This window comes from Gallus gallus, chromosome 4 (genome assembly GCF_016699485.2).
Source record: "Gallus gallus isolate bGalGal1 chromosome 4, bGalGal1.mat.broiler.GRCg7b, whole genome shotgun sequence".
In the NCBI taxonomy this organism is placed as follows: Eukaryota; Metazoa; Chordata; class Aves; order Galliformes; family Phasianidae; genus Gallus; species Gallus gallus.
In genome coordinates, this window is record NC_052535.1 from 11,584,552 (window position 1) to 11,610,374 (window position 25,823).

General features: G+C 40.3%; 1 protein-coding gene across 1 annotated transcript; it reads left to right on the forward strand.

Moving 5' to 3' along the window:
* Window positions 1-24,018, forward strand: MTMR8 (myotubularin related protein 8). The gene is made up of 14 exons (NM_001012699.2): window positions 1-105; window positions 1,085-1,207; window positions 1,843-2,005; window positions 4,294-4,451; window positions 5,894-6,022; window positions 6,966-7,100; window positions 8,988-9,120; window positions 11,041-11,150; window positions 12,230-12,355; window positions 13,629-13,678; window positions 15,129-15,329; window positions 15,743-15,871; window positions 16,803-16,929; window positions 18,823-24,018. Exons 1-14 carry the CDS (start codon window positions 82-84, stop codon window positions 19,102-19,104), a joined length of 1,890 nt encoding a protein of 629 aa, NP_001012717.2. The 5' UTR covers window positions 1-81; the 3' UTR covers window positions 19,105-24,018.
* Window positions 24,019-25,823: the final 1,805 nt, after the last annotated feature.

Sequence of the window (25,823 nt, forward strand, 5' to 3'; positions counted from 1 at the left end):
GGCGGGGCGGGAGCTGCCCGCTGCAAATGGCGGGGCGGAGGCCTGGCCGCGCGGGTGAGCTGAGGTGCGGGCGGTGCCATCATGGAGCACATCACCACGCCGAAGGTAAGCGGCCGTCGCGCTGCGATCCGCGGGTCGCACCCCTTCCTCTCCCGGCTCGGCTCCGCTCCGTATAGAATGCTATATTTTGGGGCTGGGGGTGGGTGAGCGGACAGGCTGGTGGCCCCCGCCTCTGCCCTGTGCGGAGGGCCGTGCTGGCGGAGCCGCAGGCCGGGCGCTGCGTTGTCGCTGCCCGTGAGGAGCCGATGTGTCAGAGGTAAGCGAAGTGCCCTCGTTTGTTCTGGGGACCGGGCGGCGTTACAACGAGCGCTTGTAAATGGACTGTCTGTGTACTCTGTGGTCATAAACCAGCAAACTTTCCTTGAGGGCAGATAAGGCTCTGAAGGTGTGCATGTCCTTCCGTTTATTTTCCCCAGAATTTTTGGTTATTGCTTTAGAACGGAAGAGAAATTCTATAACTGACTAACAAATAGGCCAGGAAAAAAAAAAAAAACACACACGCAAGTATATATTTTTGTCTGTGCCCGTGTCTCTTAAAAGCTGGTTTTGGTTAGCTTAGTTTATGAGACGTTGTGGTGTACTTAATATGTAAGTGCAGGTAGGTACCAGTGCCTTCTGTGAGGGCCGGCTGGGACGCGGTCAGACTCGGGAGTTGTTTCTTTCCCAGCAGTACTGTGATGGTACTGAACACGGGCAGCCCTGTCTGTGGTAATTCCTTGTTGTCTCCTTATTTCTGCAGCTGGCACTACAATAAACTGTGATCATCTCGGCTACAGAGCGATCCTTTTCTTCATGTTGCTGCTAGGTCGCAACAGTTCATTTAACCTTTTTGACTTTCAGATTGTTTTCCCAGCTATTAATGTATACTGTAAAGCTGGTTTGGTGCTGCGGGAGACACGTGGTTCATAGGTTTTCTTGTTCCCTGAATTCTGTTTTAGCCGTGATGTGATTGTGGTTCAGCAAATATCTGGAATGTCTTTGATCAGAGCTAAATGTCCTTTATAACCCCTTGCTCTTGCTGCAGGTGGAAAACGTGAAATTACTAGATCGCTATACAAATAGGAAGGCAGCAAGCGGGACGTTATACCTGACAGCCACCCATCTCATCTATGTGGATGCTTCTGCTGAAGTCAGAAAAGAAACATGGGTATGTGTGATGCTTGGAGCTTGTCTGAATACAAGTTTTAAAATGTTAAATATCTCATATTGAATGTGAATAGTTCCACGAATTCCGAAGTTGTTGTAGTTTTTTATAGTGTTTGGATACCAAATGTTTAACAGAAATTGCCTTTTTGGGAGGGAATGGACGCAATGGTTAAGCGACCCAATAGTTCCAGGAGCAAAATGAACTCATCTCATTTCTGACCTCAAGCTTGATGTATGAAGCCATCAAACTTGATTTTACAGGACTTAGAAGTGTAAAACTAGCACTGAAATTAGCAACCTTTGTTATTTCGTCACTCCTATTTTATAATTAGTACATTGCGTTTGTGGGTAGAAAAGAAGCAAGAGGAAGATAATCTTGCTTCTTGTAGAACCAGGTAAACCCAATTACATATCAGTCTCTAAAAATACTTTATTGTAGGTCTGTGTTCTTTGTCTGGCTCATTGCTATATAGCCTTTGGGTATGCAGTCTGGATGTTTATTATGTTTGCTTGATAAATATCATAAATCAACTCATTTTCTGCTGATAGTGTGTTGTAAAGCTTTTCAGTCTGCTTGTACAGCTTATGGCCTTATTAGTGATATCTGAAAGATTTTGGTTATCTCCTGTTTTTTAGATTCTGCATCACCATATTGCAACTGTAGAAAAATTGCCTCTGACCACAGCTGGATGCCCACTCCTTATTCACTGCAAGAACTTCCACGTGGCTCACTTTGTTATTGGGCAGGAACGTGATTGTCACGAAGTGTATACCTCCTTGCTCAAACTTTCACAACCAGGTATTTGGGGCAGTCAGTTTCTCAGACTGTTGAAATGCAGTAAGCTCAAAGGTTCATCTGAGCACTAATGAAAGCTTTGCCTGTCACACTACTGTTTTTATTGTATCCGTGCAGGAGAGGAGGGTGTGAAATCAGAATGTGCTCACACTGTCGAAGTTGATCTGTGTGGGTTGGCACAGTGGATTGCTACCCTGTGCACAGAACCATTTGCTTGTAAAGTAAGCACACATCTTCTGGCAGTGGAAATGAGGAACCTTCTGAAGACCTGTGCAGAGTTGATTGGCCGGAGTGTAGCACATGTGCTGAGTGTCACTTCAGTCCTGGTTGTTGCCAGTCATTTCTGTGACTTAGCTCATGGCTGTGCATAGGTCTGCTCTTGCCAGTTGAGCCAGATGTCCATAAAATTCCACATCCCACAGAGCAAATCTTATCGTTGTTTCTCAGTAATGCATTTAGGTAACTCTTTAGTGTTTATCTTCTTTTGGATATGAAACCCTAATGCTTCACCTTGGTGTCCTGTCTTGGAATCAGTCTCTGAGTAGATGCAAAACATCCTCAGAAGCCTGTGGTCTCTTCAGGCCACAGCTGTTTAGTTTAAGGATGAATCTTCAGGCTGTTTGTTCTCCTTGCAGGACAGCATTCCACAGGGTTTTCTACCTGGCTTCCATCTTCAGCAGCTTATGTTTCCTTTACTGAACCGGTGTTTGAGGTCTTGCATTATTATAAAGATCCTGCTTGGTGTTGCATTTTGTAATTTTAGCACTAGTTTAAAGGAAGAGAGTTGATAGCATCAGTCTGCTTCATGCTGGTCATCGCATAGGAATTAATTAGAACTACTGTAATAGAAATGTTTTGCTGAGTTTGGCTTTGAGCCAGCTGTGGAAGTTAGAGCTCTTTGTCAGTTCCCATTATTTTCCTTGTATCCCGAGCTATGGAGTTTTCTTAGTTATGAAGCTCTATTTTTAGTGCAGTTTCTGTCAGAATTCTGCTGTTGTGTTTAGAAGGTGTCACTGTTCTTTCAGTTTAGAAAATGAGACACTTACGTAGCATCTTGAAGTGTGGGAGCTGTCACTGCAGGAGATCACATCTGTCAGTTTCTTTTGTGTTCTTTGGTGTAACGTTTTGTAGCTCTTTGTTTTGTTCTATTTATGGATTTTTGTACTCATTTGGTTTAAATTTTTTGTATGTGTTCTTCCTTCATATTATTTGTCAGAGCAGCTAATTATGTATGGTTTGCACATGAATGACTGACAGTTATGGGTTACCTGTCTGGTAACCTGGCTGTGTTATCACACACTGGCAGTTGTGCTCTCTGAGGAGCTTGCTGCCTTGGGAATCAACCGAGTGAGTTATGGGTGGGATTTGCATTTCCTGAGGAGACTGAAGGAAATTGGAAAGGTAGAGATGGAGGAAGGAGGAAATTACCATTTGTCAGGTACAGCCTGAAGCTTTTGTTGGGCCACCACTAATATTCAGTACATCTATCATGCTTTCCATGCAGCTCAGAATTCACTGTTGAGGAATGAACTCGAAGGTTTGCAAGAGCTTTTTTATGAACTCTTCGCAGAGAAGTCTGTGTCAATGTTTTTATTTCTGCATTAATTCTTGCAATATCAGTCTCTTAGAGCACACGTATTGTAGAAAATTCAGTAGGGTTTTTTTTTTCAGAAAGTTTTGAAGTTTTAATTGTAACAAAATACTGTACCACATCTCCCTGCCTGTGGAGAAAGGAGCACTGAAAATTCCTGAGGATCTGAATATGAATTGTTGGCACTTGGTGTTATCCAGAGTGAAACCTTGTAAACATGAGGAACATTGCATTATGGCTGAGAAACCTGCATGCTTCTTGTAATTCTTTCATCTGAGAGTCCTGTTTGGCTCAATAAAGTTAGGAAAGTTTTTGATGAACTGCTGAGAAATTCCAAATATCCTTACTGTTCTGTTATAGCACTCGGTATTTTTCTAAGGCATCAAAACCAGTCTGAATATTTTGCTTAGATGTGTGAAATTTAGAGTGATCTTTGATGCAGGAGCGTAAATCAAATAGCTGTTACTGCAATATAGCCAGCTATGAAGCACAGCAGTCACACAGCCCTTGGCTTTTGTGCAAAAAACAACATTTGAGTTTTGATTGTTCTCAGCTGAATAATTTTTTGATCCTTGTATCAGCTGTTGTACGCCTGTAATTCAGTGGCTTGCACAGTGTTAGCCAGAACAACAGCCTTCAGCAAGAAATTTTGACCTTTCTATATTATATTATAACTAATTAATTTTTTTCTTCTTCCTAGTGAAACCCGAAGAACTTTATGCTTTCTCTTACAATCCTAAAATGTCTAAAGATAACCGGGAGATTGGATGGAAGCTGATTGATTTGAAAGTAGATTACCAGCGTATGGGAATCCCGAATGACTATTGGGAAATAACAGATCTTAACAAAGACTACGAGGTAATTCTTGTCCAGAGTAGCCAGTTGGTGCAATAGCTCTTTGTCTGTGTTAATGACATTCAGCCATCCTGCTGCTGCATAAGTGTTGCCTCTGGGGAAAAATGAGCTCAGTTGGTTTTAATCGAAGCAGCAGCTTCTTAATGTGAGGTTGTGGATAATGATGCTAAGAAGGAACAGAGCTGCAGAGTCACCTTGGTTTGCTTTGATTCCTCTGGCAAAATACCAGCTACTTATTTTTCTAGAGAAATGTCAAACCATCTGCTACGAAAACTTGATGTACCCTTTGGTTCTTTAGGTATTTCCAAACTGTGTTCCTCCGGTCTGATGAGAGATATTTACAGGAGAAATACATGGGAGTGGTTTGGCTTGATGAGGAACAAGGCAGAGTGGGACTAGAGTAAGGAAGGAAAAAACAGAAACTGAAGATGCTTTCTTTATGCTAAGGAAAAACTTAGTTGTTTCAGTTCTAACTGGCTTCTGCTATTTCCCTCTCTTTAAGGTGAGGTTAGGTCTAAACAACATTAAATGGAAACATTACTCAACAAGTTTACTCAAACTCCAGCTTTGTACAATTTCCCTTTCTGTTTCCTCTGGTATTATGCACAGACTTTCTATCTAAAAGACACTGAACAGCTCTTGAGTGAGGAAGGTACCAGTATGCTGCCCCGAATCCTTCCTCTGTGCTCTTCATTCTCTCCCTACCAGTTGTTTTTTTTCATTGTTGAGGTAGTGTATGCCTTGCTGTCAGAAGTGACTGGAGTTTTAAATGGCCATCTCTGGATGCCTGAATTGAGATGGCGTGGGAAGTGCTTTTCCCGTCAAGGCATCAGAATTTGGGCATCTAAAATGTTGATGGTTTTGAAGCTTTAATTGCTAGTATGTAACTTTCAATTGCCAATGCTTTGCAATTTCCTCAGGGTTTCCAGTTTGCATTTTAAACTTGCCAAGCCTCAAGTAAAGACTTGGAGGACGTCTCATCTGTAAAGTATATGCTGAAAAGACTGGTTTTTTGAGGAAAGTGGATGAAGCTGTTTTGTGAGGATGGCACCTGAAGGCTACAAGCTCATTTCTAGTTGGAGATTTAGAGGGAAATTTTAAAATACAATTGTTCATATTTTTTTGTGACAAATTAGTAGCTGTCATAAAATGTATGGCTCTAAAGAACTTCCTTTCAAAAACGTATGGCATACTGTGCAGTCCAGTTTTGGGGCTCCATTGCAAAATAGTTTGTTACCATATTGTTTTATTACTTTTACCCATTCCCTTGTTTTTTCCTGGATGCATTCTAATGACTTGATGCTTCAGATGTGGTTTGTTTTGATACACTGTGGTTAATGATGTGTTGTGTTGATTATAAACTTGAGATCATATACTAAAAATGAATTTGGCCTTTATCTGGAATTGATAAATAGTAATATCTAAATTCTTTCTTTTCACTTCAGGTTTGCAACACATATCCTCCAGAAATCGTGGTGCCTCGAGCTGCTAGTAAGGCAACAGTGATTGGAAGCTCAAGGTTCAGAAGCAGGGGGCGGATCCCAGTGCTTTCTTACTTATATAAAGAAAACAATGTTAGTAGTTCAACTGTCTGCTGTCTTGGGTGGGGTGGGGCTGGAAAGCAAGGGTCCCCCTTCTTTTACAGTCCCCTTCCAGTGAAAGGAAAGGATGAGATAATTATTGGAGTGCTTTAACTTCTTGTTTAACTGTTCTTCTCATAAGGGCTCTAGAACTGGTTTGAGTTGCAGAATAAGCCAGATACCAAAGGCATACCAGTGCTGTGTAAAAAGCACAAAAGCTCTTCCAGTTTCCTGTCTGGAAATTTCTTATCAGCTTTCAGGAATGTCTTTTGTGCTTTTTTTCTGTGTGGTTATTTTAATGTACTGTGTAGCTATATTGAATAATGTTTAACAAGGTGCGTGTTTAACAAGATACATGTTAACTCAGCTACATTTTCTTACTCAGGAAGAGGAAGAGCCACCCTGAAATAACTCTTCTTAACTCAGAATAAGTGAAGGTTTCAGTTTTGTTGTGTTTTTTTTTCCTTCACTGAAGACCACAATGTAAATTTTTAACTTTGCTGTTTCAGCAGTGTTTTAGATGCAGATGTTAGGAAAATGCTGTCACAGTCAAGTTGTTGTTTTCCTGAGGAAGCATGCCTTGACGTGGGCGCCTGTGGGGTTATGCTGGCAACAGCTGAACTTCTGCAGCGTGCCCAGCACAGTTCTGTGTGGAATGGTAACAACAACTACTGAGCCAAACTGAAATATAGCATGGGATAGTGCGTATTAATCGAAGCATAGCGGGGCAGTAAAGGGCTCCTTAATCTGTTTCTTAAGAGTCTCAAAATCCTAGTTTTGTGGAATATTCCAATGGCAATTCTGCGTGTCCATCTAAGAAGCTGTTTTTCAGGGAAACTGAGTATGTGAGATATAAAACCAATGATCTGATATTCTTTCCTGCTTTCAGATTGTTTCTGCTGCATTGCCCTAAAGTGTGAGCTGTTGTGTATTGCAGGCTGCCATATGTCGTTGTAGCCAGCCCCTCTCTGGGTTCAGTGCTCGTTGTTTGGAGGATGAACAAATGTTGCAGGCAATCAGAGAAGCCAACCCTGGGAGTCCCTTCATGTATGTTGTAGACACAAGGCCAAAGGTATCTTCATGTGGTTTGTGATTACTTGCATCTGTTCTAGCAAGGCTGTTTCCAATTAATTTTCACAACTCCGCTAATGCTTTCTCATGTAGCTTCAGGTTAAATTGTATCAATCTGAAGTGGTGAATTCAGAGTCAGGCTCCTTGTTCTGTCTCTTGATATGGCGAATGCTTGTGAATAACAGAACCATAATGTTAAGTGTTGTTAAGAATGCTTGCACTCCTGGAGTGCTCTAGGTTGAGATTTGTGTTAGGGATGACCTGAAGTGACCAGCAGTCTGGAAGCTGGCTGAGACAGTGAGCCATTCTCAAGATGTGCTCTTGAAACACTGGGTTGGAGAGAAGCTTTCAGAATCGGTTGCGCAACACTGGTGTGCTTTTGTCTGCCTGCCTGGGCGGCAGAAATGGGTCTGTATGGAATCTGATAACTATTGAGGCAATTTTTGCCTCAGTAAAAAAAGAAAGTAACACTAATAATCTCTTGATGTGCAGCTTGGAATTTAATACAGTCAGCTATCTGGTTGGTAGCCACTCTCTGGAACTAGAACTTTGTTGTGGTCTTCATGTAAGAGGTTGTTGAAGAAACGGGCAAAATGCTATCCTGATCTTGAAGAACTGAATTTAGAAACTAAATCAAATTATTGCCTTGTAGTTGTACTGATTGGGAATGTAGGTATAAGCAAATTAGGACATAAGCATTTGCATAGCACATGATTAAATATAAAAATCTAACAGTGCTCTGATTTTGCTCTGGTGAGAACTCACTGCATGTTTGGATTTTAGAGTTACTTTAGAGAAACTACAGATATTGTTAAACTGTGGAGAGGGCCTGAAGGGAAAAGTCCTTTGGGGAAAGCAGGGAATGCTTCACCCGTTGTTTTAAGATGCATTTTGTCTTTTTTATAGAATGATGTTCTCTAAGAGATCTCCGTTTAATTACAGAACAGTCTGTTTGTAGCAATCAGTGCATGTTTTTTTGGTACGCACAGCTTCTGGTATCAGAGATGTTCTACAGACATCTGTCCTTGATGGTAATTTTGATAGATTTGGTGAAAAGGAACATTTGTGATTAGCCTCACTTCTAAAGCAACACGTTGTGCCCTGGATGGATAGAACTGAAGCACCAGAATTACTCAGTTACTCCTAAGATGTTCAGATATCACTGTCTTGATTTTTTTTTTTCCCTTCTCTCTTTTCTATGTTAGCAAATCATTGTGTGGGAGGTTGAGGTACTCTTTTTCTTGTCACCACTGAAGATTGTTAGGGTAGCTGTTGAGCAATTTGGGGTGATTATTAACACAACTGGCAGCTTTTCAACTTCTTCAACTTCTTTTCTGCGGTTCCACTCAATTGCTGTATTCTTTTTGCTCAATTTTGATGTTTCTGTGTTTCCCTCAGGTGGCTTTATTTCATCTGTGCATGTATGTCTGTGAAAAGCTTTGGAATTCTCTAACTATTTCTATGCTACCATGTATGTATGTTATTCATAAAGTGGCATTCCTAGTTTTACTTCATTTACTTCTGTCCGAATCTTTTTTATGTGGCTTCACAATAAAGACAGACAGTCTCTTTACCTTCCCTGGTGACAGCAGTCTTTTGCTGCTGGGTCAGGCTTTGATTCTGCCAGGCCTAAGAAGTGCTAGCCGAGGTCTTATTGAATCTCTGCATATGACTAATGAACTGGAGATGCTGACACACACTAAGTAAAATGTCTGAAAGTAACGTGGGGAGGTGGGGAAGGACACCTGAGTAGCAGCTTTTGTTGAGTGTGTGTTCTGGGAGATTAACATCAAACAAACAGACAGACTTGGGAAGCAGACTCACTTATTTTGTGTATTGTTTGTTGTCGTTTTCTCTCCTTTCCATCCTCTTCCTTTGAATTTGACAGTTAAATGCCATGGCCAACCGAGCTGCTGGGAAGGGTTATGAGAACGAAGACAATTATGATAACATTCGCTTTAAATTTATTGGCATTGAAAACATCCATGTGATGCGGAGCAGCTTGCAGAAACTCCTGGAAGGTAAGTATTGTGCATTCGAGTGGTCTCTCTATTGCCTCTACCTAATTTTGACCAATATGTGATATGCCCTATGTGTACAAATAGGTGTGGACTTGGGTGTTGTGGTGGAAGTAAATTAGCCAGTCAGAAGTTAATTAGTCAGTACTTTACTTTGTCTGCTTTTTTGAAGTGGCTGAAGATACCAGTGTTAATGTTTTCCTGCTAGCTATTTCATACACTGCTGTGCTTAGTTTTATAGGGAATCAAAGTTAGCAAGTAACATTAACGATGTTCCTTACTTTTATTAGTTAGTTAAAATGTGAATTTCTTAAACATTCCAAATTAGAAGACTAGAAAAACTTACTGTACTGTTCAGATAGTTTTATTTCAGTAGCTTAATGGAACCATGAAGCTGTCATTGGATGTTGAGATACTTTTCTGAGATTTCTATTGCTTAGTTTATGCTATTTTGGTGTGAAACAGAATGTCTAATTGAAAAATAAATTCTTTCTTGATTTTTCTGAAGACTTGGAGATGAAAGCTATATATGAGATTAATTTCTGATTTAGTGAACTTGTTTTGCTTTTGGTACGTGAATGCTCAGGTTAGAAGGTACTCCTTGAGATTGTGATCTTAGGGGGAAAATTGAAGGAGGGTAGGAGTACTTAGGACTAGAGGGAATGGCTTCAGGCTGCGCCAGGGAAGATTCAGGCTGGACATTAGGAAATACTTCTCTGAAAGGGTGGTCAGGCACTGGAATGGGCTGCCCAGGAAGGTGGTGGAGTCACCGAGCCTGGTGGTGTTCAAGGAGCGTTTGGATGTTGTGCTGAGGGACATGGTTTAGTGAGAACCATTGGTGAAGGGCGAATGGTTGGACCGGGTGATCCTGTGGGTCTTTTCCAACCTTATCGATTCTATGATTCTACTTTCCTGAGCCATTGGAAGCTGAGAGGTGGATGGCGCCTATATTTGCATTGGTGTAATTTTAGAGAAGTTATACTGAAGGTGATAAGAGTACGTTGGATCAAACAAGCATACTCTGCTAGTTTGTTTCCAGCACTGTTAACCTCCTTGTGCTGACGAAGATGGAAAACACATCAGAAAAGGTGCTGTAAATCATTCTCTTTGGTCCATGTGTTTAGTTTTAGTTATAATACAAATGCTGTCATTCAAAATACGAGTTTAATGTATTGGTAGTCAGCATAATGGTCATCTAGCCTCAAGTAGCTGAATAATTGATGCTGCCAATTGCCTGGCCAGGTAGCTCTGCAGGATCTGTAGTGAACTTGGAGAAAAATGAGGCTATTCATACAACGATGAGATTGGCCTTAACACAAGTGTAAGCCCTCCATTGCCTGTAGCCTTCAGATTTATTTTGTGCTGGTGGGGGAGGCAGAATAAATACTTTTTTACCTTCATGTTCCTAACCACCAAACTTTAACAGTGGTAAAAACCTCTCAGTGATGCTGAGGGACTGCTGATCTGCATTACTGTTTTTTCTTTGCTGGTTTTCAACATGCACATAACATCTGAGATGCCTTGAAGGTTATATGTTACAAAGTTAGAACTCTCCTTTCTTTGAACGTTTGAGAGTGACAGCCTTGTAGTGGTTGTTAGGTGTTTGTGTGAGGGTCATTGGTGTTGAGTGCCACTGAATGCTAGATTTTAATGGAGAAAGCTCAGCTGAAAAGATAGTATTACTGAGTTAGTTTTAAAAGGAGGAGGAGGAAGGTACTTTTATATCCTCAAGTTCTCTTGTAGATAAGAAATATCTCTGCATTGTGTGTTTAGATATGCAACCAGTTGTTTTCTTTAGGCAGACACTTAAGTCGGAGAGCATTAGCTTTTAGAATCTCCCAAGCTCTGCTGCTGTGAAGAGGTGATGAGGAAAGGAAAGAATGTTGTTTGAGTCTCAGCTAATTATTTTGTTTGTGTTCTTAGTCTGCGAAACAAAGTCTCCATCAATGAGTGATTTCCTTACTGGGCTGGAGAACTCAGGTTGGTTGCGGCACATAAAGGCTGTCATGGATGCAAGTGTCTTTCTCGCAAAGGTAAATTTGTATACCAAGCTTCAGCTGAAAAACCTGTGGTTAGAGCACATCAAGTCAGTAGCCCAGCTCACTCCCTCCCGGTTTCCTCATGGCACTAGAGGAAATGCCACTGGGATTGAGAGAGAATCATTTGTTCTAATGCAATCAGTAGGACTATCTGGACTTTTTGGCAACCCTGCCCATGATAGGGGGTTTGAAACTAGATGATCTTTGAGGTCCTTCTCAACCCAAGCCATTCTGTGATTCTGTGACTTCCTTAAAACTCGCTGAAATGAGTAGAATCACAGCATGTGGATAAATGACATTTATAAATGCCTCTGTACCCCATAGCGTGTTTAGTAGTGCAAACAATTTGTAACCTTGTGCTCCTAATGCAGCATGCTCACTAATTGTTGGACTGTTGTGCTTTAATTGAGGGATTGTCTCGACCGTCCTGCTTCCTGCTGAGAGGCAGCAATCACAGATCTGTATTTTTCAGTTCAGTCCTCATTTCTGCAGATTTTTTTTGAAGAGTGTGAGTTTGCAGGACAGGAAGGAGAAAAGTCTATAAAGCACATTGCTCTTCAGTAATAGTAAATGGAACGCAGACAACAAGTGGCAAGAGTGGTCACTTCTGTAAATGTTGTCTTTTCTCTTAAAACTTTTCTGTGCAAGAAGTTATTTTCTGCCAGCAGTGCAGAAATGAGAAGAAGGTGATCCATAGGAGAGGAAGTTAGATTGAGCTCTTCTATTTTTTTTCTTGAAGCTTCCAGTTATTCTTTACTCATCTACCAAATCCTCCCTCAAAGGAAAGGACTGAAAATTCATGGCATTTCAGAAGATGAAGTGTTTTCATGTCAGAGGATCTTTGTTTCTTGTCAATCTCTGTTGCTGACAAGGCATGCTAAAGCATTTTATTCTAGTTGGGACTGATGGCTATACGCCCAGAAATGGTGGTTTTTTTCTATGGTTGAGATTAGAAATGACAAATTTTTCCCTTGGGTTTGAGAACAATCTGATAAATGCAGATGAAGGGATAGCATTTAATTACAGTAACCAAACTAGAAAGCTGCTAAACTGTTGTCTGCTCTCCTTCACAGGCTGTGAAAGATGAAAAGGCCAGTGTGTTGGTGCACTGCTCTGATGGGTGGGACCGCACAGCACAGGTCTGCTCCCTGGCTAGCCTCCTTTTAGATCCGTTTTATAGGACTTTTAAAGGCTTCATGGTAAGAACACAGATGTTGGAATTTCAAACATAAAAAATACTCTTTGGATTTGAAATGTAAACAAGGCCTAATTGAATGTTTCAGGCCATTTCCTGGAACAAGCAGTAGATGACCTATATAAAAACAGCTTTGATTCTTTCAACAAGCTTTAATTGCTCTGAACGCTATAGGCACAAAACAGTGGTAGTTGATTTACAATTCCCAAATCTTTGTTGCCTTAAAAGTCCATGCGAGCCTTTAATGAGGCATTTCAGTAAGATACCAGTGAGTAAAGGATGCGACTCTGGCAGCAATCCACAGGAAAAACTGGTGGAGAAGTTTGTCATTTAAGACTGTTACAGTGAGGATCTCTTCTAGGATTTTGAACTCTCAAGTGCACAGGGAAATGCATAACCTGTATATCACGTCAAGTCTGTGCATTGTTCAAGATCTATTTTAAAGCCATTACACAAGAAGTTGGCCTTTTGCTTCTGCAGTAAGGTTCTTCTTATATGAAGCTATCACTGCATAAATAGACAGATCTATGATCTTTCCAGTCATCTCATTTTGTTAATTACCCAGAAGACAATTTGCTGCTCTTTCTCAGACTTCCTTAAAAGAAACCCTGAGATCAGAACAATGCAGATTTTTGCCTCCCTCGCTGCACTGCACTGCTAGACCTGCTCCTTTCATTACATGCTGTTTTTTAGTTACTATCTTTTGCTTCTTGATTACACTGCAGCGTTTTAACAAGTAAAATTATACCAATGCAACATGTATGTGGGCTTCAGTAGTGCTCTGGACAGTTCTGTGTGGTGAACATAACTTTGATTAGGATGAGGAGCTGTGACTGAAAGGGGCAAACACTTTGACAAAGTAGCTTGTATGCACAGATCCTAAGGCAGCTGTTATTCCTGGATGAATGCAACAGAACTGTCAAGAGAGCAAAAAGTTTGGGAAAAAATGAGTATAACTTAATTTGGAAAGAAAGCTCTTGTGAGTTTCTGCCTTCCTTTAAGTCTCTGGCTGACGATACCAGGAATTGATATTTGTATGATGTAGCAAGACACGTAGTAATGGATTAGTAATACTGGATAGATTACATAGTAGTGGATAACTAATGCGTAAATTGCTATTAGTTTTCATTGACTTCTGTGGATGTGCTTGAAATAGTACTGTCAGCAGGTAGCACTGGTTTGGAGCTGTATGGAATTACCATCAAAGGCTTCATCTTGCTTTTTCTAAGTAATACTTCTATTTTTTTTTTCCCCCAACCTCTGCTTTGAAAATGAAGGTCCTTATAGAAAAGGAGTGGATTGCAATGGGCCATAAGTTTTCACACAGGTAAGAGCATGTTACATTGGGTGTAATGGCTGGGGTGAAGGCTAGATGGTGAAACTTAATCAGTGTTCTCAGGCTTGTGTGCTCCCTCTAAAAACAGAAATGGAAAGACTTGGATACTGCTGGAGTTGCTGACTTACAGCCAGTATCTACTGGGGTTATTTCACCAGTGCTATTTGAGAGTGGTCTTTTTTCATTACTTTGAAATACAAGGTTTTGAATAAGCTGTTTGAATATTGAATATTTTCCTGCCTGTAAAATAGCATCCATATTACGTGAGAAGTGCTAATGTTCTGGCAAGGCATGCTCTTCTGCAATCATTTTCTGCAAGAAAATTGCAGCTAATGTTTTTTTGGGGACTTCCCCCATATTTAGTACAGAAACTTCATCCCATTATAGTGCTAAAAATCAATTGTGACTTGCATTTTCTAGGCAGATTGAGGAATTACATTCCTGTAATTGTTAGCTGCCTTCTGGAAGGAATATTGCCTTGGGATACTTACTGTTCCCTTTGCCACTAGAAATTGAGAGGATCCAAATGAATGCTGGGAATGGTCTGTTAAGTGATACTAAATTGCTAAGAACAGAGACTTTGTTTTAAAGGTGAAACTGAGTCTTCCATTTAGTAGTATGACAAATCTGTTTCCTTAATAGGAAAAAACGAGTGTGTACCCTTTATTCTTCTTCAGAATAAGCTATTTCAAGATAAACAGCTATCTGGGCCTTGTTTATTTCCCTGGATTTCCAGATAATATACCCAAGTTCTTCCTGTTAAGAAAGAACAGGCAGTATGGTACAATAGAGGGTTGGTTACCTCCCAGAAGTACTGTAGATTTTTTTTTTCTGGTTGTATTTTTCTTTTCTGGTGGTTTATAATAGTTTATGAGAATGCTGGCTCTGTATTGATTGGTTTTGGAATATAGTTATTGCCTTGGTGAGCTGAGGTTCAATTGACCCCTCTGTTTCTGTGGTCCAGAGGGTGCTGTGCAGCCCAGGGTGTGTGTCTGTGGTATCCTATTAATACATGGGTTAGCACTAAAGCAAGGCAGGCAGGCTGCTCAGTATCACTACCTTTGATATCAGTCTTTTTCCCTGCTGCTATGGACTCTCTCCAGTCTTTGGAGTTTGTGTTGATGAAAGGACTGGAGAGTTGCTAGGATTTATTAATCCCTGTGCACAAAACGTGAAGTCTAGAAGGACTGTGAGATTTTGCTGTTGATCAGAACCCTTCTGTGTGTGCAAAGGCTTAGTTTTAGGAGCTTAATCCTATGGGGGGGGGAGGGGGGCTCACCTTAATGGGCAGTTGTAGGATAAAATGTGTTTTTTTGGCTGTGCATAACATTTTCTTGTTCTTCACTACTAGAATATTTCTCAGTTGTTTAGTGGCTAAGGTGGTCTCTCTTTTTTTGTGGGTGACACAGGATTTAACCCTGTTTTGTTTGCATCTGTCTAGGTGTGGCCATTTGGATGGTGACCCAAAGGAAGTGTCCCCTGTCTTCACTCAGTTCATTGAGTGCGTCTGGCAGCTCATGCAGCAGTTCCCTTGTACGTTTGAGTTTAATGAACATTTCCTTCTGGAAATCCATGATCATGTCTATTCCTGCCAGTTTGGAAACTTCCTTGGGACCTGCCATAAGGAGCGTGAAGATCTGAAGTGAGTTGGCATTTTATGAAGCCAGCAGTCTAAAAGTCACTTCAAATGTCAGGAAAAAGGGCACGTTGTGTGCTTGTTTTTATTGTACTGTAAATCTGTAAAGGGTAATGTCTGCACAGATAACTTCTTCAGTGTGAGAAAGAATTGTAGATGAATTATCTCTGCTGTGGTCAGGTGTTGTATTCTGGAATACAGTAATAACTTGCAGATACAGCTTTAGGACTGGATATTGTCCATTTAAAATGCTTATATGTGCTCCTCAGTGATGTATTTTGTGTTAAAGACATTGATCAGTTACTGTATAAAAGTAGTTCTTAACTTCCTCAGTCTAATTCTACTCAGAACAGTCAACATTATTACTTTACTTAACTTGATCTAATAACTAAAAAAAAAATCTTATTTCTAATTGGCAGAATCTTTGAGAAGACCCACTCTCTGTGGCCTTTCCTCTTACAGAAGAAGCAGGAATTGAGAAATCCTTTGTACAGAGGATTTACAGCTTACAAAGAGCTTCAACCCAACACGCTACCTTTTAGTTTTCAGTAAGTTGCTTATTCAAGAAGGGAGGAACGGGGGCAGTTGTTTAATTTTAACAGAGATTGGTAATTCAAGTTTACTAGAACACTTTTTCACTGGTTAGAGTGGCTTGTTTCTTTCCACTCCATTTCTCATCCATAAAGTGGGAGTAGTAGTATTTAGGCAATTTTTCTGAATAATGCAGGTACAGCAATTTAATTTCTTTGGTGTTAATAAAGAGGGTGAGGAAAGGAAAGAAGACGAATTTCAGATCTGTAGATTACTCTACGCACCCATTCCCACTTCTGACTTCTTGCTCTGACAAGTTTACTTGAGAGGGTAAACAGTTGTTAAAGTTTCCTTTTCTCCTTTTTAACATATGCTAAAGAAGTCTTTTGAATATTAATTTCAGTATCCAATCACACCCAGACTTATGCAGTGAGGATGGCTTTCACAAGAAGGGATTTCTTGTTGCAATGTGTATTTGCCTCCCTGGGTCCCACAGCTGGAGTGGGTAATTTTGCTGTGTTTCTTGTTCACTTCTGTTCCCTGTTGAGAGAGGGATGCAAATGTGGAAGACAGAATTTTCACTGAATTAGGGAAGTAGGACAAACTGAGGACTTGAAGGTGAACTGCTCAGCCCTTGAGTGAGTCTACTGCAGAACAGAGTGTATTTTTGTCTTATTTTAATGCCTACTACCACTCATTTGTATCATAGGGAAGAAGTACTTAACCCCTCAAAAGTTTTTCTTGAACTTTATTAAAGCTTTAAGAAAATTTGTCTATTGATGTTGAAGTTTGGAGTCAAAGACTATGGCTTTTGTTTAAAATCAATTACTGATCTGTTTGTTGAAACACTTTCTTCCTTAAGCACCATCTATTTTTTTTTGTTGTTGTTGTTATGACCAGGAGTTTAAAATCTGCTGCCTAATTCTCCTTTCTTGCCCTGTTCTTAAGGTTTTGGTGTGGGATGTACAATCGCTTCGACAAAGGAATGCATCCAAAACAGTGTGTACTGGATCATCTACTGAGCTGCATGAACCAGAAGATAAAACTAGAGGACAATGCATCTGAATTGGAAAATGTGAGTCCGGAGTGTCAGTAGTACTTTGTCATGTGATGGCTTTGGCAAATATAATTGGGATTAAACATTGACATGAGAAAAATTGCTTCAATGTTTTGTTCAGAGCAGGACAAAATGAGAAGTTAAATTATGTTACTGTAATAAATAGCTTCTTTCGCTCAGAACCCTCATCTGCTCAAGTTGTTTGGTCAAGTGGTGGCGCAGGCTCCATGATGGTCTAATTCATAGAATGGCTTAGATTGAAAAGGACCTCAAGGATCATCAAGTTAGCAACACTGTCTGCAGCACTGGGGTTGTAGCTACTAGATCAGGCTGCCCAGGGCCCCATCCGGCCTGGCTTTAAACACCTCCAGGGATGGGGCTTCCACAGCCTGTCTGGACAGCCTGTTGAAGCACTTCACTGCTCTCTCAGTAAAAAAAAAAAAGCTTCCTCTGATATCTAATCTAAATCTTCCTTCCTTCAGTTTAAAGCCCTTCCCCTTTGTCCTGTCGCTATCCACCCATTTAAAAAGTTGATTTCCCACATGTCTATAAACACCCTTTAAATACTGGAAGGCTGCTATGAGGTCTCCCCTCAGCCTTTTCCAGGGCAGACAAGCCCAGTTCCTTCAGCATATCTTCACAGAAATGCTCCAGCCCTTGGATCATCTTTGTGGCTCTCTGGACTCTCTCCAGAAGCTTTCCTGCGTTGAGGGCCCCAGACCAGGATGCAGTACTCCAGCTGGGGCTCACAAGGGCAGAATAAAGGGGGACAGTCACCTCCTTCGCCCTACTGTCACCCTTCCTCTGATGGAACCTGGGATACTGTTGACCTTCCAGGCTAGAAGCAAACTTTGCTGGCTCCTGTTAAGTTTTTCATCAACCAGGATCCCTAAGTCCTTCTCAGCAGGGCTACTCTCAAGGAGTTCTTTTAATTTTCTAACGAAGTTCTCTAAACAAAAACAGGTATTAAAATAAGTCTAGGTTGATTTGCAGCAAACTTCAAGGATTTGCTAGGGAGAAAAAGAATGGACTCATTACCCCACCACCACCCATGAAAATATAAACATATTTACAGCTTGTCTTCCCAGTTTTCCTTTGTCTTCTCATTTACAAGGTGCTGGAAAAACTGATTTCAGTCAGTTATTAGAACAGTGAAATTGAAATGAAAGTTGGCTTTTGTGTAGTGGCTGGAATGTAACTGCGTCGTGTATGCTAAATTGTCTTCTGGAAGTGGCAATCTTGGAGCTGAAGTGCCCTGTTAATGCAGGGGAAGCTTGTGCATTTACCATTTCCTTGTTGTTGTTGGAGGGCACAAATTGTGTCCAGAGTAACCAGCTTCTCTCCTTTAAACCACAAAATTAAGTAAACAGCAATGCACTGCACAGAAGCTTGGTCAGCACTGATCAGATTCCCTAGAGATCTGTCTTTATATGAAGATAAAGATAACTGTCTTGGCACAGCAAGAGGGAACGTGAGAGGAGGGAGAGCAAAAAGTGTAGATATTGTGAGCCTTTAATGTGCTATGGATTTTTTTTCCCTGTAGTTTCTATGAATAGTTGCCTGAAAAAAGTATATCTTTTCTCTGTTTAAGGCTACTTGCAATATTCGTGTGCTTAAAAATAAAAAATATTTAGATAGTCATCTAAAAATGTCAGTGAGAAGATCTGTTAATATCCTTTGCTAGCTTAATGTGAAGGCTTAAACCTGTAGTTTTACTACTTAGTTAATTACACAAATTTCTAATCTTTATATGTAAAAACCCAAAGTAAATTCTTGCATGTGTTATTTGAATTCCGAATTAGAGAGCTGAAAAAGAGGCAATGACACGGGACCATTGCGTGTGTTGTATACCCCTGACATCTGAGAATATCAGCTTTCATTATTTTTTATCATGCATTTCTATTTTTGTAGAAACTTCCTTTCCTTGATGGTCCGTTACCCAATGAAGCTTGCTTCTTATCTAAAGTAGGATGTGCTGCTTCAAAAACACCGATGCTGAACACTCCCCAGGATTATGAAGGGGAAGCACCTCCTGTGTTGACCAACGGTATCTCAGTTGGAGATATAAATGTTACGTCAGATGTGGACCAGAGAAACAAAGAGAACCTGGCTAATCACCGAGACCTCCATCTTAATGACAGCGTTGATGTTTTAAACTCTGAAGCTAAGGATGGAAAGCCTCAGCACCATTGATCGGCTTTGAGAATTGTGTTCAATGAAGCAGGTGCTTGTGAGGCATAAAGGATCTGTGACCCTGCCCAGGTGTAGACCACCCAGCCAGTTCCTGCTATGCATTACTGTGTATGTTTGCGGGGAGCTGTGCTCTCGCTGTAGCGAGCGCAGTCCATGTTTGGTTTGGTTTGCATCATTTTGGGGCTAAAATGATGAAGATACATACAGAGCTGCTGAGAAGGCTATCCTGAGTTACAGTATAAACTTTATTTTTAAGTGGAGGCGTGATGTTTGTTTTAAGGCTTAGAATTGTCTGGCAGTACTGCTGTTTTAAGCTGGAGGGCATCATGGACAATTAGCATGGGGTTTAGGAATTGATGCAGTATTCATGATAGGAGGAGGAGATACAATGCTTTTATTCTCAGTGGTGCAGGGTTGTAAATGCCCTTTCAGTTCATCTAAAAGTGGAAAAAAAAAAATCTCTTGGCTGTAAATGAATCTCTGCATGGACCCTCACCTTATGGAAGAACTGATCCATTTTTTGTTTCCTATGCACATTTGTTAAACAAAAAACTGTGCCTTTTTATGGAGACCGTTTTTGTATCTAGCTGTGCAATGTAGTAGTATTATTTTAGTGTAGAGTGTAGTATTTGGTCGTCTTTATAGTCAGTATTTTTAAACAAAGTTTTATATCTGCTGCCACATTCCCCCAGATCTATGCTGGTCCCAAGTTGAGCAGCTTCTTTCTGAGCTGATCTTTGAAAAAGTAAGCTTTTATGGACTTCATTTACTTATCTGTGAGAGTGCAGCAAGCCACAGAGCCTGTAGCATGTGAATTTTTGACAGGAGGATTAGGAATAAGGCAATGTAAGAGAAATACTCAAATTCACGTGGAATCTTCCTCTTCTCTTAATTGGTGTTGGTTAAACTGAAGCAAGAGAGTAACTCGTTCTGTGTTGGGATTGGTGTGCTTTCTTCAGATCCTTCAGTAAGGCAACAATTATAGATGAGGCATATTCTGTTGTAGGAATGAGACGTAAAATGATTACTTCCAGTCACCCATTGAGTGATTATAGTGAATGTTAAAATTATGTGAAATTAAGGTGTGACTTATCTGCATTGTCAAGACCTGAGGGAAGGAACAGTTTCTCTCAGCATTGAACTTTATAATTTTGTGGAGCTGGTGACAAAACATAAATTTATAAATCGGGATGTGACCCACTATTGGATCAAGAAGTGAACATCTTGACTCAATATTGTGGCTCCATCTTGGAACTTCAGTGCTTGTGCTACTTGGTTCCTTTAATCTGCAGTGGAGATGCTGGTTGAAGTCAAAGGTTTAAAGGAGAAATGTATTCCGTTTATTCAATTCCGAAAGTTCATCTCCCTAGGGAAATGGATGGCCCAGAAAAGCTATTCCACAATACTTACTCTGGGCAGATTTAGCCTATGGATGTGTTTAAATTGCACAAAGACTCCCTTTGATGCAGCTTAATTCAGTATGCTTTTTTTTTTTTTTTTACTGTTGTCTGGACTGTGTTGTTTAAATCAGATGTTGCCATCAGGTGTTTAAATCAGAATCTCTATGATAAAACTTAAAAATATTTTCTTTCAAAATTAACCCTCCCAATCTACAATAAAAAGTAGAAACGTTCAATTACTCCATACCAACATTGTCATAGCCATTGTTGGTGTGCATACAGCATGTGGTGAGGTGACTGGGTTGGTTCCAGTGTTCACAATGAACACTTTCAAACACTTTCAACAAGAGAAGAAAAAAAAGAAAAAGAAAAAAATCCTCCTCTGTGTGTATCCCTTTGGGTAAGAAGGTGCTTTATTAAGCATACCCAAAGACCCAAGTAACAGGGTAATGCCTGAGGAGACTTTCCTTAGTGTCTACAGTGGCAAGGAAAAACTCTTTTCTACTTTTTCTAGTGTTACAGGTTTTAAAATCTTAAGTAATGTTTAAGTCTGTTTTAAAAAGCAACTGTTTTTAAGGTATGAGTGTATGCTTGATTTAGAAACTAAGTACGTTAAGTACTGAACCCAGATACACTTAAGCAAATGTACCCACACAGCAAATTTTGAGAGTCTCATCCACGTACTGCCTCATGCAAACAGCCATATTTGTTTTGAATGATGCTCGCTTCCAAATGCATCCTTTTTGTTTTTAATCTCAAGATTATCTGTTGTTTTGTCTCTTTGCTATTAAAAAGATCTGATTAACGTTAATCTAATCACTCTCAGCATTAAGCTAGATAGTCTGCCAGCCCTTGTTTGCACTACCCACACATTCGTCAAGCAGAGAGATTAAACCTATGTCTTACTCTTACTGCTCTAAATGCACAGGATTTGAAATTCTGCCATAGACTTTCACTGGAAAGTAACTTTTGTCTCCTCGTAGTCTAAAAGCTCATTTCATGTGTGTGCTTAGCAGTTTGGAGCTTTGTTCAAACAACCCAATAGATTCACTCCTCTCTCTAGGTAGTAGAGCAGTAGTGAATGGTATGCATAGCTTCTGAAATAGATAACTCATAAATAAATGGTGAATGAGACCAAGGTAGGCAGTTCTTAGCACCAGTTATTCTAGATGTCAACAGGTTCTATGCTTTTTGTAATGAATACGGGATCATTGTAGATGAATTTTGACTACTGAGGAATTTAGATATGCCACTCGTTAATCTTTCTATAAAAACAAATATTTTGCAGAAGGTTTCTATGTTTACACACTGCCTTGTCCTTTGAATTAACATAGATTATCTTTTTTCCCCAACTATAATAATGTTTGCTTATCCCTAAAATAGGACACTGGCATCTCCACACATCTTTCTGGAAGATGATATTTAGGAGCATACAACCCTGAAAAGATGACATGATGCACTGAAAGTACTTACAAGCTGTTAGAAATCAATGCATAACTCTATACTTGGAAATGCAAAACCTGGCTGAAAGGATGGTAATGAGCTGTATAGTCTTACAGCTTTTGGAGTTCATATATATATGAACTTGGCCAAAGTCTACAACGTGCTAAAAATCATTCATGCTGGTGCTGTAAATTAAGGGAGCTGAAATATGTTTCAGGGTTTCATGGAATTCCATAAGATTATTTGTTTGAAAACTCATTAGCTTAGCTACAGGGTTTGTTATTGTTGTTGTTTTGAAGATGACTTTGTTTTAAGACCAAAAAATGAACAGCTGTTCAAAGCACTGCAGTGTGTCCTCAGGTCCCTGGCCAGCTAGGTTGGCTTCCTAGAGTCTTGCACAACGCCTGTGTTCTACATCCCAGTGCCCTGCTGACTGTAGCGAGGCACTTCAGTATATGCTCCCTGGAAGTGTTAAAGGGAAACTTAAAAGCTGTTAGATAGGAATCTCCTTTTTTGAGCACTGTATAGGTGAGAAGTTACTGTAACTTATTTATTCCTAGTGGACCATCTGTCTGCGTGTTGCAAAGTCAATGAGTACTTTTTATTTGGAGCTGTGAACTGAACAGTGGAACTTGCTGCTTTCTGTTTGGATCCCTCTGCCAGGGATGAAAGAGGGATCCTTTTTGCTGTGGGTGGTTTCTGCTTATGCAAAACTTTTCCTTTTTTGGAGCGCTTCTTGCTTTGAGATTCTCTGTGGTATCATGGTTAAATTCCTCTATGTAGTCTTCGGGCCCTAGTGAGAGGGATTGCTGGCAGCTAAAGGTGTGCAGAGGTTTGTGGGATTACTGCCTTGAGTTAGGTCTTGGTGGGCTGCAGCTTGAAATAACCAAATTGGTAAAGGGCCAATTGGTAAAGGTCTGTTGTTTTCTTTGTATTTAGAGATCACGATCAGTGTATGCAAAGTACCCTTGCAACTGGCAAACCTGTAATGTGAGGGGAAGTATTTATAAGCTCTTCTGCCAGGTGCTGCTTCGTATTCTTTCCTGGTAAAGCTGGCATTTTTAACTGGTGCCTGACGTGTAGTCCCCAGAGGGAGCTTTCTTGGCACTACTTAGTGATGGCTATTAGTGAGTGACCAAAAATTTGACTGTTGTTTCTCTTTTCCCCTTCACCACCACCTTGCATTGAGAGCTGGGATCTTTTATTTTCTTGCTGTGTGTGTGAGTCTAGCTATTATTAGAAGCTGGGGCAATTCCTTGTTTACATGCTGTCCGTCTTGCACGTAAAAGCATTTCCCATGCCTGAAATCCAGACTGGGAGGAAATGATCTGTTCTGAATGTAATAGTTTTGTTTTAATTAACATGCAGCAGGTCCTATTAAAGTGCATGTTCTTGTAAGTATCTTCAGTACTAAAATCAGCCAGGTTGGTGCCAGTTGCAGTCTGTAATTTGTTAGTGTAAGTATTTAAACATGCAGCGCTGTGTCCTTTTGACATCTCCTGGACTACAGAAGCAATGCAGAAGGAGGAGTAGGTAAAATGATTGACCTAATTTCTTCTCATAACATTGACCTGTGTGTATATGCCTCTGTATTTAATGTAGCAGCATACTACTGGAGTAACTTGTAGCACTGGATCTAATCATATGTATTGGAGCACAAATATGTACTTTTCTCATCATCACAAAGTGATCTTTGTAGGAACTTGCCTAAGCTTGTGTATAGTACTCAGCTGAAAATGTTAAATGTTTTTGCTGTTTCTGTGAGTTGCTAATTTTGTCCTTACTGTAATTGTTGAGGGACAGTTGTATAAAATTGCGTATGATTAAATCCCACATTCTGGAATGTGCTGCAATGGCTGTGCACATGAAAGTCATTTTAGTTAATGCACTGCTTAAAAACATTGTACCATGTTAAGAGGAGCACTGTGCCCTTTCTCTAAATGTATTTGTCTCATGGAGTTACATTTGTATTACAGTTTATTTTTACTTCTTAAAAAGAAAATATCAATACCTTGCCTTTTTACAGGTGGTGATTGGTCTGTTTGTTAATTAAACTCGACATGGAACTTCATATCTTGAAATGTAAATTCATCTGAAGAAGTGATTCATCTTAAGTAGTGAGTTTATCTCAATCTGAGTGTCATTTCCCTTCCACCTAGAAAGTAGGTGACACCCCTGGTTCTAGGAGGGCCTGTTGGGTACAGTACTGCTTGGTGTCTTTTTCTTTAATGATGCTAATGAAGGAGGTATTGAATCTTAATATATTTCTATACATTTTGTTGCACTTAGATCACTTTTTCTATTAAAAACTAATATTTTTTCCAGTGTTCTTTACCTGGAAGACTATCCGTCGCTCACGGGTAAGACTAAACAGTTTGAATCTGCCTGGCAGAGCAGTGTAGGCTGTTCTAGTAATTAATTTTAAAAGCCATGTTTGGAGACTTATACTGTATGAGAGATGCGGGAGAGGGAGTGGGGGAGCACACGAAGTCACAGGGCTGTGACTTGCTGACCTTCTGTGTGTTCTTCTGCAGCAGAGATAGAGGAACTGGGTCAGTTTAGCACCAAAACACTCAGGCTTACATAGCAATAGCTGCCTGCTCTTCATCACCAGTCAGGAAGAGGGCGGTAAGCCCCTGAACACCAGGAATGGGCCAAAACCAACACCTGTTACCCAGCTGGTGAGTGCTTTCCACTGCACCGTGCATCCTAGAAGTGGATATTTACTTTCTGTGAATTAATGCCAAAAATATACCTAACAGTTGGTTGTATTCATTCCTCAGATGTCTGAAGTTTTTAAACTTTGGCTAACGTTAAATATCCCTAATGCTGTCAGTGAAATTTTGTTCAATTAGATGCTAGAGAAGTCTAATTGGGTTGTGAACATGGACTGAATATAGCATGAATGAAAGAGATAAAGATGTAATTTGCATTTTGGGGGAACTTACTGTCTGTGAGTGCCTTTGCTGAGAATGATTTCAAACTTCCCTTTTTAAGCTAACTTAAGCTTTGAAGGGGTGGATTCCATGTAGAGTCATTGTAGCAGTATTGCTAAAGGCTTGTGGTTTTAATACACTGGGAATACGTTTCACACAATGAAAATACTGATCAGTAAACTTAACTGGAGCTACGTCCTGAAGACAAGTGTGCTATTAAGATAGAAAAAGCATTCAGCATGCTGTCTTGGTGAGGTTCAGGTTCCTACATACCAAAGATCTTAATGTTTGACTCATTTCAGTTCTGCATTGGAGCAGTAGCACTCTGTTTCTTTGATAGCAATTTAACTTTGTACTCTTTTTCCCTCCATTTCAGCTGCCTTGCAGTTAACAGTGCTGACAGTCACTTGCTGGTGTTAAAGCTTCATGCATATGTGTAAAAGGACAAACTTGTCTGATAACAAAGTACAGTAACAGGACTGAATCTTCACCTTAGTTGTTCACTGGTGTTGGGAAATGCATGCGATGCCTTGTGTGGGTCTGCACTGAGCAGTTAATGTGAAGGTGCTGGAAATAAGTTCATCTTTCTGAAGTTCTGTTCTGTTCTAAATGTTTCTTTAATGACAAGTGGAAGGTGTATTGATTACAATTTCTATCGCATGCAATCTTCTTTCAGTTCAAGTATTCTCCTCTAATTTGTGTTTTCTTCCTCCTGGGGATGGCGAAGGAGATGTGAGGGAGAGAAAAAAACAAAGTAGCCTCAGGAGTAATAAATAAGAAACTGTAGGAGTAAGTCAGATCAGAACCTTGTTTCTTTTGTCTCTGTTGGCAGTGGTTTTGGGGAAAAGTAGATGCTATTTACTAAAACATACCCCTTTCCTTCCCCCCCCCCCCAGGAATAAAATAGATTTGGGAGCTTGTTCAGCCATGGGAGAGAGGA